Source organism: Marmota marmota, unplaced genomic scaffold (assembly GCF_001458135.2).
Source record: "Marmota marmota marmota unplaced genomic scaffold, marMar, whole genome shotgun sequence".
In the NCBI taxonomy this organism is placed as follows: domain Eukaryota; kingdom Metazoa; phylum Chordata; class Mammalia; order Rodentia; family Sciuridae; genus Marmota; species Marmota marmota.
This window is the reverse complement of record NW_025999869.1, coordinates 14,962,076-14,976,223: the sequence shown is the minus strand read 5'-3', so window position 1 is coordinate 14,976,223 and position 14,148 is coordinate 14,962,076. Positions and strand designations below refer to the sequence as shown.

Genomic DNA, 14,148 nt, shown 5'->3' with positions numbered 1-14,148 from the left:
ACCCGCCCCAACCCATAAAAATCGCACTCTGACAGTCTAGTGAAAACCATTGCAAAATCCATATGGGGGCATGCACAGTTGCAGCATTGTTGTAAATGATTTCTTGCTCTACTAGAAAAAGTTACATTGTCTTAAGGTAACAAAACAGTTCTTTTGTGCTTTTCAATTCTTTGTTTTTTTTTTTTCTTTTTTCTTTTTCTTTTTTCTTAGAATGTTAGTGATGACTGACAGTTCTGGTGCACAGTTACAATGTACAAGTGAAATGAATATGATTTGCATTGTTAAGGCATCCAATCTGCTGGTTTATATTTACGTGAAAGACAGAGGAAATATACAAGCCGACTTAAGAAAGAAAGTATGTTCACTGATTTCTATGAAGTTTCTCCCCCAAATTTAATGCACAAAATGCGTCACTCCATAGGGAGAGATTCCATGCATATTAATAGAGTAAAACAGCATTAGTTTTTTTTTTTTTGTAAGCTTCCAAAGCAAAGGATACATTTTTTTTTAAATCTACAGAACTAAATACTACAAGAATAATATGCTACTATTTTTTTTGCCATATATTGGAAAAAACTTCTTAACTTACAAATAATACAAAAATAGACGATGGCTTTTGGGTGGAAATAAAAAAAAATTGAAGCATGGTTTAAAACAATACTAAAAATAACTATAAATGAAATGTTTAAAAATCACATTGAAATGGCTAATACAATTGTAGGTGACCAAACGAGTACGCACTTTTCACATAGCAAACATACACAATAAAATAAACTGGGAGTGGGAGGAAGAGGAAGAAGGGCAAAGCAATGTACAAATCCCAAAGATAAATACATTATTTATATGGATATTTTACAAAATCCCCATTAAAACAAAAAGCCTTTTAATTAACTTTGTAAGTATGTGCAAGCTAAAGGTAGTGAGCTTTTTTTTTTCTTTGCAAGGTATGCAGTAAAATCTTTTTGTGAGATTGAAGAAAACCATCTTAAGACATTAAAATGTATAAATAGAACAATAACTTTGGCAAAAAAAAATCACAAAAAAAATCTACAGTATTTATAACTACATACATAAACACAACAGCGAAGAAAGAAATACCAGGCAAATGCATCCTCAGAACATTGCTGCATCTTTGCTATTCATTCTTACTTTTAAGAACACTTCCCAGATAATGAGAGCAAAAATTCCCATAGAACAGAAAATAATGTTTTGGAGGTTGAAACTTTCTTTTCCTTTTCCCCAGTTTCCTTTCACTCTTAATTCCAAAGCATGTAACCTGTTATTTTAACCTACTATGTTACAAATGTTCAGGGTCAACTGAGAGAGGCCTGTCCCAAATGGGAACATGGAAACACCTGCCAGGTTGGTTGCTTTTGTTGGTTGTTTGGAGTTTTAATATAAAATAGGCATTTAGGATTTTAGGATGAGTAAAAACTTTAAGCTTGTGCATGGTGGGGTGTGAGATTTTGGCTTGCTAACTGGAGGGCATACATGGAATTCTGTGCCTGGACCCTGTTCCATGAAGTCTCAAAGGAGATTCTCACACAGCGTGTGTGCCACCAAGCTCTCGTGAGGCCATTGGCTTCAGAAGAAGTTGATTTAAGTAAAAGAGAGATGGATATCAGGTTTAAATATGCAGTTTTAACAATCTGTCTAGAGGCACTGGAGTTTTTGAGTAAAAGGGGAACATGTGATCACTTTCATCACGTTTTAACTTTCCAGGCTGTGTTTATTTACAGTTACTTAAGACAACAATACAAAAGAGATAAATAAGCTTGCACTGCTAAGGGGTGGCATGTTAGGTTAGATATTGAAAATGCACTGTCTGAGCTAACTACCATTTGATATGCTTTAAGGCGCAAAAGCCGACCCTTAGTTTTCTAAAAAATCTAACTGGCATTCCTATTTCTGTCCCATACAAGCTTTTTTTTTTTTTTCTTTTTTCTTTTTTTCAACTTTTTTGTAAATATCACCACTTCATTCTCCCTTTACACAGCTTTAAAAACATCATAAATTAAAACATGGAGTCTTATTTATAGTGTCCCTCGTGTACAGCTTTATGGTTTATAAAAGACAAATGATAGCGGAGTTAAGCTTTAAAAAAAAAATGAGAGAGAGAAAGAAAAGTGGATTTGCTTTTATCGATACAGAATAAATATATCCCCCAAATACTTGGGAGGTACAAACTGTAACCAACACCCTGCGCTTGCAGACCCTTCCAATTTCAGTACTTGCAAGGTCGGTGATTTTTGTTTGTTTAAAAATCTGCAGTTATTGTGATTCCTCTTAAAAAGGCCTGAGTTAAAAGTTCCACTATGGGACTTGTATCAGATTACTCTCGTAGCAGAATCCAACCTCTTCATTAATAAAATTCTTCAAGGCAATTCTTTCACATGGGAGGAACAATCATGCCAGATATCGCTACGGAAAGAGAAGACAGAAGTCAATGGTTTTCATTCCAAGCATCTCGCTAAGAAGAAAAAAATATATATATGAAAAAAGAAAGAAAAGAAAACAGACACCCACTCATGACTAGGTTGATTGAATATTAACCACAGATGTGCTCTCCTCTGCTCAGGAATGAATTTTTTATAAAATCTACATGTACCTTATTAAGAAGTATATCAGCGTGTATATGTGTCCTTAACAGAACAGAATATCCTCAACATTTCTCCAAATCTGATTTCAATTTTCAAACATAAATGGAGAGTTGCATAGTTTGAATACCGCAGGGAGGCTTGCAGCCTCAAGCTTTGCAAAATAGCGCAAATTTTCAATTTGTCACTCTTCTTTCCCTCCCCTTCACGTCCAAACTATAAAGAACTGGCCCATGGCAAGGACCAGCGATTTCTGCAGAAAACTCTGGGCTCTTCCTGGGCTGTCTATGAGCACAGAAAACTGAGCAACCTAGAGGCCATCTGACTGCAGTCCCTGGAGTCCTGGGCTGGGGAAGAAGGAAATGCTAACTACAGCAGGCATTGTTCTCGGGGAATATCCAGTTGAGAGAAAGCGTGGAGGGAGTTAAGACAAGTTTGAAGGGAACTGAAGGATGTTTTCTCTATCACTGTTTTGCTCAAATTTCCTAGAATGACCTGACCAGGCTCCTTTCAAAATTGTAGCCTAGGGGACTGAAGTTGTGGCTTAGGGATAGAGCGCCCGCCTAGCATGTGCAAGACCCTGGGTTTGATCCTCAGTACCACATAAAAATAAATAAAATAAAGGTGTTGTGTCTGACTGCAACTAAAATAAATAAATAAATAAATATTTTTAAAAATTGTAGCCTAGGAAAGCTGGGGTGAGATCTTCAGAAGAGGGAAAGCTGTTTGAGGGAACCAAAATTCTCTTCAAGGATTTGGAGTTAGGAGGCCACACATAAGTGGTGGCATTTAGGGAGCATGGAATGGGAGAGGCCAGGGCTCCAACTCAGGCTTTTCTGCCTCTGCAAGTTTCCCTGAAGTAGTTACTCATCTTCTTGAACCTCAGCCTCCTTCCTTAGGACATGCAGTTAATCATGGCACTCAGGGTTATGAGAGGCTTTATAAAATAACATATGCAGAAAGCTTAGCCTGGGTCCAGCTCCTAGGAAGAACCCATAATTTTTAACCTACCACTTCTGATGCTGGGTGACCTTGTGTGTGCACCGTTTACTTTCTCTGGGCTATTTTTCCTCTTACATCACCATCCTATAAGGCACACTTCCCCTAATCAGTATGAGGAATTAAGAGGGTAGTTGTAAGAAAACTAAGAGTGTGTCAATTTTGAAAGACGGAGGGAGGCCTATATTAGAAGCAAGAGGCAGTGATCTTCGGCTCCCAGAAATGTTTAGTGTCCCTGTTAGGCCCTGACGGGAAGAAAGTCACTGTTTTTTTTTTTCTTTTCTTTTCTTTTCTTTCTTTCTTTCTTTTTTTTTTTTTTAAATTGGCAAGTCATTTAAATGACTGTTCTTGTCAGTGCAGATTATGACTAGGAAGTATCCCCCTCTTCATGATCAGGCATCAAGTCTGGAAGAAAGTGTCTTTTTTATTTTATTTTATTTTTTAGTGAACCCCCACTACCACAAATCCTGCAGTGAATTCTGGGAGGACAGGCAGGACTCTGAGCCCTGAGGCCCCCCAACTCTCTGGCTTCCCCTCCCCCACCCCCTGACATTTTAGATTCAATTAAAAGAAAAACCAAAACGTATTTTGCCAAACACTTTTTCCGTTAATTTTTAAACCCATCTGTATTCACAAGGAAATTCAACCCACATGTTTCTGATTCATTTACACGTAAATCATCCAAATGTTGTTTTGCAAGAGCCCTTTTGCAGTCCAAAAGCTCCTGGAGTCCTTTTCCTAAGCCCTCATAAGCCTTTTTTTCTTAGAAACAGGAAGTTGTCTTTTGCCAAAGGCAGACCAACTAAAACCCCCAAAGATTTTGGATCAGTCCAAAATGCTGTTGCCCTAAGAGTCAAGTGAGCCCTAGATTTCAGTGAAACGGGGAGCTCACTATTTCAAGCCAAGCCTGAACTTGAGAATTCAAAATGCTGTTAGCTGCAAAGGCGAGGAGGGGTGAGGGTCCCTGCAATGTGACAACTTGATGTGGCTCTGCTTCCCTAAGGATGCTTTCATTTGGGATGCCAGTGGGTCCCAGCACCCTGCCTTAGGACAGTAGTCTAACCCAAGAAGCAAGTCTCCTTCACCTTCTCCTGACATGTCCTCTGTGTTCCCCACATTAAAGGGCCGTCCCCTACTGCATGGCTGAATGACTCAAGCAGTGTCAACTTAATTCAAAACAAAGTTAGAAAGTTAACAACCTTCCTGCAGCTGTGGTCCATGGACCTGGCTAACGTGTATCAGGAGGTAAACACAGGTAACTAAGGTACTAATCTGTAGCTGACAGCACTTTCAATCTGGTCTATAGGGGTTGCACACTTCAGTACCTCATGACCTGGGCACATGAGCAAGCAATGTTCCCTGAGTAGGGATGGAGGGGACAGTACCAAGACCTTGCCTCCTGCAGAATGGATAGCAACTTGGTTCCCCCAAAATGCTGCTCTGCAGGAACAAAGCTGGGCCCTGCTTCTCTGATTTTAAGAGAAGCTAAAGATGTGAATTAAAAAAAAAAAAGATTCAATAGCCCAGTAGCCCAGCTTACATATGTTAGCAAATAACACATTAAAAACAAACAAACATATCTGAGGGCTCTAGGTGGTAGATTTGGCCTGCCCCATTGCCTCACCTTTTCTTGCTTGGCTCATGTTCTGGTCTGAGAGTCTCAGAGGCAGGCATGGACCTACACCGAGAATTCTTTGTATACTATCAGGGGAATACAGCATCCTAAATCTCATGCATGGATTTCCTAAACTCCAAAGACAGAAACTTTATTGCTAAGTAAATTCCAGGAAAAGAACACTGTTTGGGTCTCTGAAGTGAGGTACCTCAAAAGAGATCTTTTCATTAAGAAAACTGACTGCATGATTGTGTGAAATCCTTGGGTTTAAAACTGTTCTCCTTATATCTGTGCTGTGATCTGAAAATTAATTATGTGGGTGAGAGGGATGGGTGTCTGAGACTTGGAATGTTCCAGAAATGCCACTGGTATGCAGACTTGCCCAAGTGAGGCCCAAGAAGATTCCCATGAGGACACCACACTCAGTACCATGTGCCCAAACATCACAAGACCATGGTGGTGCTGACATTTCTCCCAGCAGCTGGGTGATCACATTCTCTGACAGAACTCTCCCACCAACACCACCACCAAAAAAAAAGAAAAAAAAAAAAACTATTGGTTTGAAAAGCAATACAGTTTTCACCATGGTATATACATTTTGATAAGAACATAGACAAAAATGAACAGTTTTGCAGAGCTGAGAGAGATGGGGGTGAGAGGGTAGAATAGTACCCACCTAACACACCGTATGTGTAAGAATTATGAGCTTAACAAGCATGGGGCAGGGAGGTGTAGAAGAAGATCTTGAACAAACTGCATATGTTCATAAAAAGAATTCTATAGGATCCGGTAGCAGATAGGGTCTAGGGTCTAGAGGAGGCAGCCAGGCTGAGCTTCAACAAACTTGGAAAGAAAAAAAAAAGTATATGATAGGGGACCATTTCTGTGAGATCCGCCTGGCCTTTATGTTCTTAATTTTGTCATTGCATACTGTTCAGGGCATGGTTAAGATCAGAATCTCAACATTCATGGGGATTCCAATGGCATGTGACAGCTTTCTCGGGGCTGCCTCTCTCTTGATTAATGAATTCCTCTAATCCTGACTTGTATAGGACCTATCCTCTGAGGGGCATAAGCTCTAGGAGAAGGGAGAGGACATTTCCATGGATGGAGACAGAGCATAGCTGATGACTCAAGTCATTGGCCTGTGAAAACAGACACACTGGGGAGGTCTGGGGTCAGGATTTGCCTGTGAATTCATCCTGATAAGAATGGAAGGAGGCTTCTCTGCGTTTTTTTTCTATCAATTCAAAATAGAGCTGCAGTTTTCAAAGATTTTCATATGATATTAATTGGTCTTAACATGTGGAGAAGTATTCTGTGGGCAAATAAGGTTAGCAAACAAAGTGGAATATAATTGGCCCTCCATATTCACGGGTTCCGCATCTGCAGAGTCAACCAAATATGGATCAAAAAAATCTGGAGGACATTATGTTAAGTGAAACAAGCCAGGCACAGAAAGACAAATACAGCATGTTCTCACTAATAAGTGGAAACTAAAAAGTTGATTTCAGAAAAGTAGAGAACAGAGTTGTAGTTACCAGACCCTGGAATGAAGGGACGGGGAAAGGAGGGTTAACAGGTACTGGAGCAGGTGAATCAAAGGAATAGCTTCTCATGTTCCATAGCACAGCCAGGTAACTAGCTGATGACAATTAATTGAACATTTCCACTAGTTAGTAGAGAGGGTTTTGAATGTTTCTAAAGAAATGATAAATATCTGAGATGACAGCTATGCCAGTTACCCTGAACTGACCTTTACATATACGTTCCAATGTCACATTGTACCTTATAAACATGTCAAATTAGTGTGTCAATTAAAAATAAATTTTTTAAGTTTAAATTTTAAATTTTGAAATTAAAAAAATCACATCTGTACTAAACATGTGAAGGCTTTTTTCTTGCTATTCTTGAAACAATATAACAACTATTTACACATCATTTACATTGCATTTGTCATGAGTAACCTAGAGATGACTTAAAAGAATAGTGGAGGATGTGCCAAGGTTGTATGTAAATTGCATGACATTTTATATAAGGGATATGAGCATCTATGGATTTTGGTATCCAGAGGGGTCCTGGGATTAATTCTCAGTGGATACTGAGGGATGACTGTGGTTATTTTTTTGTTCAGCTGCAAGATGTCTCAGCACCTTTAGTAAACTCATAGTACCCTGTGTCTCACCAAGACAGTGTGACTCAGTAAGCATCATTTGCTGCTTGTTTGACCACAACAATTACTTTTTTAACACAACATCTTGCAAGGCTCCAGGAGTGCTGAGACAAAAGAGTCACTTTGTCCTAAAAAACTTTCTCCTAAATATGATCAATTTTCAAAGGTTTTATGTGCCTGGGAGACAAAGGCAGTTGGGATCCCAGTGGAACCTGTGAATAACAGCAGATATAAAGAGGAGTAGGACTCATGGAAGGAGTAGGACTTGGAAGGTCTGTCCTTGGAACAGACCTCCTTCCGCCTCTCCTGCTTCATGTCTCCTGTGCTCCAGGTTGCTGAGCTACTCACCAGTTCCTGCACATTAACCAGCACTTGTCTGCCTCTGCTCCCTGGCTAAGGTTGTCCTTGCCCTTCTGCTTAAACTGACCTTCTCTGCCAGCTCCATGTACTGGAATCCTACTTGCCCTTCATCTGAGATAGAGTTGAAGGACAGCTGTAGCCATGAAACTCTTCCGGTTCTCTCTAATCCTTCCCTCTGTACTTATTTTGGTGTCATGTCTCCTCTAATACAGAGAGAGTTTGCAATGTTGGGATTGTGTAATCCATATGGGGCTAACAGTTTGGCTTGAACGTAGTTTGGCAAAGCAGCAGAGGTTGGAAATAGGGGCATGGAAGTTTGACCCCTGTGTTCCCTATCTACTGAAGGGAAGATTGGTTGAATATGTCTGGTTGAATACCTCTACACAAGCCATCTTAGCACCAAGTCTTGATTTCCATGTCTGGAAAGTGGGGACAATAAACATCAAAGCACACTTGGGAAGACCACAGAAGCTAGGCTGGGAGCAAGCCCTCTATGTGAGAGGTGTGAGGAACCTCATCACCACCAGGGCCTGTCTGTCAGGGATGGAAATGCTTGCAGTCACCGGAGGAGGCTTAGTCAGGACTGCTAGCAAAGAGAGCTTTAAGGAGTAGGCTTAAAAAAAAAAAAAATCTTGAATGATGTACAATTAACAGAGTGGTAGTTGGAGGTAAATAGGCCTTTAAAATACTTAAACAGTCTAAATGTGTCACCTCTAATCTTGTTTACATGGTCAATTTGCTTAACCAACTCTTCCTTCATCACTTGGCCTGTCTTAATGATCACAGTTCTGAACTGGTTGAGTCCAAATAAAGTAGGTGCTACTGGGATACAGCAAAGGACAAGTAAGACCCTGTAAGACCCTCCTGTGAGGCAGTGCTTCAACCCACATAGCCCTTTCTAAAGGTCAAAGTGAAGTTCAGAAGGTTAAAGATGATGTAAAAGCCCACTATTAGAATATTACTTTTCCCAGGGAGACTCCAAGGCCCAAGCAAGAGCCCCCTTAGGCTGGGTTCTCCTTGTCCTATTGGAGATGGCATGTGGAGGGTGAAGGTGTGATTTGCAGAGTGGGCTCTACCTAGTGAGTGAAGGGTTGGGGGAAGCAGACAGGAAGAACAGTCTCAAGTAATAAGGTCTTGGTTAATTTCACTGGAATTTCTATACCTCTGCTTCCACTACTGTCGTCCCTCAAGACTTGGGATGCTTGGTAGATGATAGCATTGTGGGGAATAAAAAAGCATTTTGTTTTCTTTTGATCATGCTTAATTAGTCAGAGCATGGGGTAGAGAAGAGTCTGGAAAGAATCACACATGTCTAGTTGGAATGGAAGGGGTTTCATCATGAGAGCACCATGTGTCTTGAGCCAGAACCTGGGTCCTCCAAGCCCCAAGCCCATGTGTCAGACATGGTAACACAGGGGCAGAGATTTAGCCATTAACATGAAGACATTGGGCCTTGCTGAAAGGTTCCCCTGAAGCCACTGTGGGCTGTTGAGCAGATGTGACGCAGTAGGGGTTTTTTTCTTCTGGTTATTCGTCCACTGTTGATGGCAAACCCCATTCTGTACTGCTCCTCATGTCAAATCTATGTTCCACCAGGGTCGACACGAGTCACTCAGGAATGGTCAATTCCTGCCTCCTTAGGTATCATCATTCTTTAAGCCTATTATAAGTTACAGTTGCTTCAGCATCCTGACCCTAGCGTGCCAGCTGGAGACACAGTGAGGGTAATAAAGTGTTATTTTTAACTGAAAAAGAGACACACTGGCAGGAAGGGGTGGCTCTCCTCTGTGGAGGTAGGTACCTCCTATCATGAATAACACTGACTGAGATGCAATTCCCTGGGGAAACTTCTTTTCCTCTTTCTCTAAGAAGATGGACTGGCCAACATGTGGAGTAGTGAGTGGCATTTGTGTGCTATGCTGGGCACTGTCTTTGACTTTGCTGAGCAGATTGGACAGCAGGTTCTGGGGAATGTTTTGAAAAGCCTGGCTAGAGGCAGGGAAGCAGAGTGATTAGGTTCTCAGGCCCTGGAGTCACAGGCTTTAGGCTCAATTTTGGCTCTATGTTTTACTATGTGACCTTGAGCAAACTGTGCCTCAATCTTCCCTTCTATAGAACAAGTACAGGATTGGCCTGACAGGGTCTTTGGGAGAATGGATGTATACCTGCCACAACAAGAGTACCCAGTGCAGGGTGTGGGTGTATGAGTATGCATGCAGCATACAGAACGAATAGGCCTGGAAAATGCCAAATGTGTGACTACTCTCTTGACCCCTTCCTGGCCTCCATGGTTGATCTCCATGAGTGATAAGCCAGACACCAACATGAGACACTGTGGGGAGCCATGCAGGGCAGGGATTAATGACACAGGCCCCACCGGGGTTTACATTCATTCTCATCATTTGCTGGCTCTGTGGGCAGATATTTACCCCTCCTTCATCACGTGCACCATAGTGATCATAATACCCCTCATGCTCTTGAGGATTACATCACAGCCAGCTCCCTGCTTAACACTGCCCCAATATACTGTTCTGTGCTCAGTAAATGGTGGCTGATTATTTTATTGATTTTATTTCCCTGCCAGCTGCCTTAGCAATCTGGGATATGTCCTCCTTACCCCCTATGAATAATAAAGCTCTTGGGAGATGGAAAGAGGAGGTGAATTTTTTAGCTCGATTTTGAAGCCAGCATTGACCTCCCACCAGCTGTTGGGTGTCAAGCAATTCACAGCCTATGCAAACTTTAGTTTTCTCATCTGTAAGGTCGTGATAATGAGAACCTACCACAACTCCTGCTGCAGAAGAACAGATCAGGTCCTACTGGCCAAAACCATACTCAGGGTAGGGCACATAAGAAAAGGTGAGAAATAGTGGACCCATTTTTAAAGGTTTTTTTTTTTTTTAATTTCCCCATAATGAATGAAAGCTCATCTCAAGGGTGATGACTGTTATTTTCCACATTCTGTGGTAGGAAAGAGATTCAACAATTTTAGTATGAAGCAGAATACCCTAGGGTTTCTGGTGCTAGGCAGGAAGGTGCTGGGCTTTGGTGTGTGATCATTCACTTGGGGGCTCTGATCAGGCTGTGGCTCATCCATCCCTGTTATCAGCCCAACTCATGCTCACTCTGATTCAGGCAACAGGAAGGAAACACTGAGTGACCTACTGCAGGAGAAGGCCAGTCCCCAGAGATACCCTGCAGTAGAGAACTCGTTAGCGTCCACAGAAGACTAGCCTAATAATAGTGACAACGGAAAACGGGGAAGAAGAAGGGAGAAGTGAGTCGTCACTTTTCGTTAGTGAGTGGAGACAGTATCCCCAAGCAAATTCTGAGCCTGAGCAGAATTGCTGGAGTTGGCCAGAGGATTTCTAGGGCTATTTCAGTAAAGTCAGGACCAAGGAGAATGAACCCAAAGGAATAAGTGATGAGGTCAGGGAGAATCAGGAGGCGCACGGCTACTCATGTCAGCAGCCGTGATGCACCCGCTTCAGGCCCTGGCTGAGGGGTGAAGGTACATCCACTCTGGATGGACCACCAGGCCTGGGACTTACCTTGCAGGCTGTTCCCATTGGTGCTGGTGCAGGTGGGAGGCGGGGAGGTCTGGGGTCTGACGACCGGGGCGAAAGCACTCTTCTGTTTCACGGCTGAGACCATGTTGGCTGGTGAGAAGGAAAAGATGCCCGAGGAGCTGCTGCAGTTGGAGGGGAGGCTTGTGGAGGAGGCCATGGTGGGGCTGGATGGCACGACTAAGGGGGCAATGGGAAAGAAAGGTCAGTGCCTCTCGTGGCACCCTGAGATGAGGAAGCTTGGAGCCAACCCTCAGGCCCTGACCAGGCCAAACTCAGGCATGAACCCTCCCCGAGTTCTCAGGATGCTGTACCTTTTCATCATTTGGTACTTGGATACCTTTCATTGTTGCTGATCTTCTGTGTGTTTATTGTGGGCCTACTGTGTGTGTGAGGCACTGGAGTCATAGTTAGCAGTTTCCTGCAGGGGGAATGGTTCTTTCTGATCAGCCCAAGGCAGTGCATGCTGAGTGTGTTATAGAGCAAAACAGAGCCACCACCCTCAGAGTCTTCTAGGCCAGGCAATGAGAGTGCAATTCCTTTTCATCTGGGATAGAGCAGCACAAAACAGTGACAGAGAGGAGCCTGGCCAACTCTGAAGTCAGGAAGGGAAATCAGAGAGGGCCCCCCCAGAAAAGATGCCCAGGGAAGGATTCCAGGTGGGGCCTAAACTAAGGTGTTGTTAGCAAAGGGACTGGGGTTAGAAGGGATTGGGAGAGGCCAGCTCCAAAGGGAGTGGTCATTATGATGGAATGGGATGTAGGAGGGTGAGCTGAAGGCAAGACCAAGATTCCAACTTAAGGCACTGGCAGATAGTGGTGGGAGTGTCCCATTTCTCTCCAAGGGGCTGAGTTCTTTGAGGATGTTACGCTACCTCAATGTTCCACAACATAGATCTCCATAGCTTGGAAGCCAGATTGATAAACAGACTACTGTATGCAACACTTGTGGAAAATGCAGAGCTATAAACCCAAGTTCAAATTCTTTCTGCCATTCTCTTGTGAAGCTGAACATAAATGTTTGTGAATTATAGCAGTAGGCTAGAAGTCTTATGTAAATACTCACAGTCTGAGAGTAGTAGGGTGCAGATAATCAATGGTGGGAGAACTTTGGCAATTCAGAAAGAGAAAACCGAGCTGCTTGGGGATATGAAAGAGCTTGGCCCAGGGACATTCTCATGGTCCTATGATCTGTATGGCCTTTCCTCTCTTGTGCATGGTTAATTTATTTCTCAGTTACTTCAGGAGTCAAGAGATTTTGAACATTATGCCAAGGCTAATGTCCTCATACCCTCACTTTCTATTTCCTCCATTTCCTGCAGAAAATTATGAATCCTTTCCAGTGATTTCCAGGCATTTAATTTAAATTCTAGGCACTTCCACCTATCTTATTATGTTTCATATTATTTAATAAACATCACATATTGCTTTGTCATGCACAAGAATCTTCACATCTTTTTCATCTTGTCACTGGTAAAGCAACCTTAAGTCAGAGGCTATGTCGTGTTTTTTTGCATCAGAGCAATTGCAACTCAGAAGCAGTTCAGCGAATTGCTCATAGCCATCGCTAGACTATGATGAAGGGAAGGATCAAATTCAAATTTAGTGTTCTTTTCACTCTGCTACCCTGAGAAGGAAACAGATCTCCAGAGGAAAAAGCCCCCTTCCTGTGAGCCCATCAGGGTCCAAAGAGCTGTGTGGGTGGCCTAATCCCTGGCCTTCTGGCTTTGGGAAGTTAGGGATGTGGGAATCCAATGGGTTGCAGGTTACCCATTAGATTCAGGGAAAAGAACCCCTGTATTCTACTCAAGGCACTTCCCAGCCCAAAGGCTGGATGCTTTCTGGGCAGAACACAGAGCGGACAACCCCAACATCCTCAAGAGTTTTTATGAACATTTTCTAAACTGTACTTTTTCTTTTAATGAGACCAGCATTTTTATACATCTCTTAGGATTTGTAAATGTGAAAATACGTTCAATAATAACACCCATTTAAATTGCAAAACTCCTGCACTGGAGTTGATTTTTAAATATTCGTAGACTTGAAATCCTGCTGGTTCACTGAGGAAGGCAATTAATCTCGTTGGCAAATGCGATCATTATGTGTATTTAGAGGTGGGGAATTTGGGGGGAGGTTAACAGAGGAAGGGGTAAAAAATAGTCACTCAGCTCCATTTGTTATAACATTATTAGTTATCAGCCACCATACCAAAAGTGTGCTCACCAGTAGAATGTCTTATTTTATTTTTTATTCTGTTGGAATTTTTCAACATGAGTGGTTTATGAATAATTAAATATCATAGAGGCAAAAATTCAAATCAGCTGGGCTTTGTATTTATTGTTTTATTTGCATTTATGCAGATAAAACCGTCCCATCTGAGAGCCTGTTTGAGAATTTAATACTATATTTGTGAGCACTGAAGAAATCAATTAATGGAAATTAAATGTTCGAAGTTTCACAGTCTGACAGATGCAATCTCAGACTGGATTCGCTGGGTGTGCACAGGCTTGAGGGGAACAACCCAAGCCCCTAAATTGAATTGCTACCATAGAGCAATTAGTTTATTGATTTAATTAAGAATGCCACCTTTTAATTTTCAGGTCATGATTGAAACATTTTCTGATTGAATAGATGAGAGAACACAGAAGTGATAGATCTGTGGGAAAGTGTCTTTCAATACATCAAAATCTGATGTGAAACTGACCCCAAGTGTTGACTCCTGAGCAGATAGACACTACATGCAGATTATTTGGAGATTTTTAAATGTTCAACAAACTGCTGATTCCAAGCAAATAAAATAGAATTATAGAATTCCACACAGCCAGAAAGTGAAAGACCT

General features: G+C 41.9%; 1 protein-coding gene across 8 annotated transcripts in view; it reads right to left on the bottom strand.

Annotated features, from left to right (window-relative positions):
- Ebf1 (EBF transcription factor 1) overlaps positions 1-14,148 on the bottom strand; it is a 383,619-nt gene that overhangs the window by 812 nt on the left and 368,659 nt on the right. For all 8 annotated transcript variants that reach the window (XM_048816292.1, XM_048816295.1, XM_048816298.1 and 5 more), the window contains 2 exons: positions 11,296-11,490; positions 1-2,421 (listed from right to left, as the gene is read on the bottom strand). The exon at positions 1-2,421 is cut by the window's left edge and continues 812 nt beyond it. In XM_048816292.1, coding sequence (XP_048672249.1) covers positions 2,390-2,421; positions 11,296-11,490 — 227 coding nt within the window. In that variant the 3' untranslated portion in view covers positions 1-2,389. The remainder of the gene's footprint in view (positions 2,422-11,295; positions 11,491-14,148) is intronic.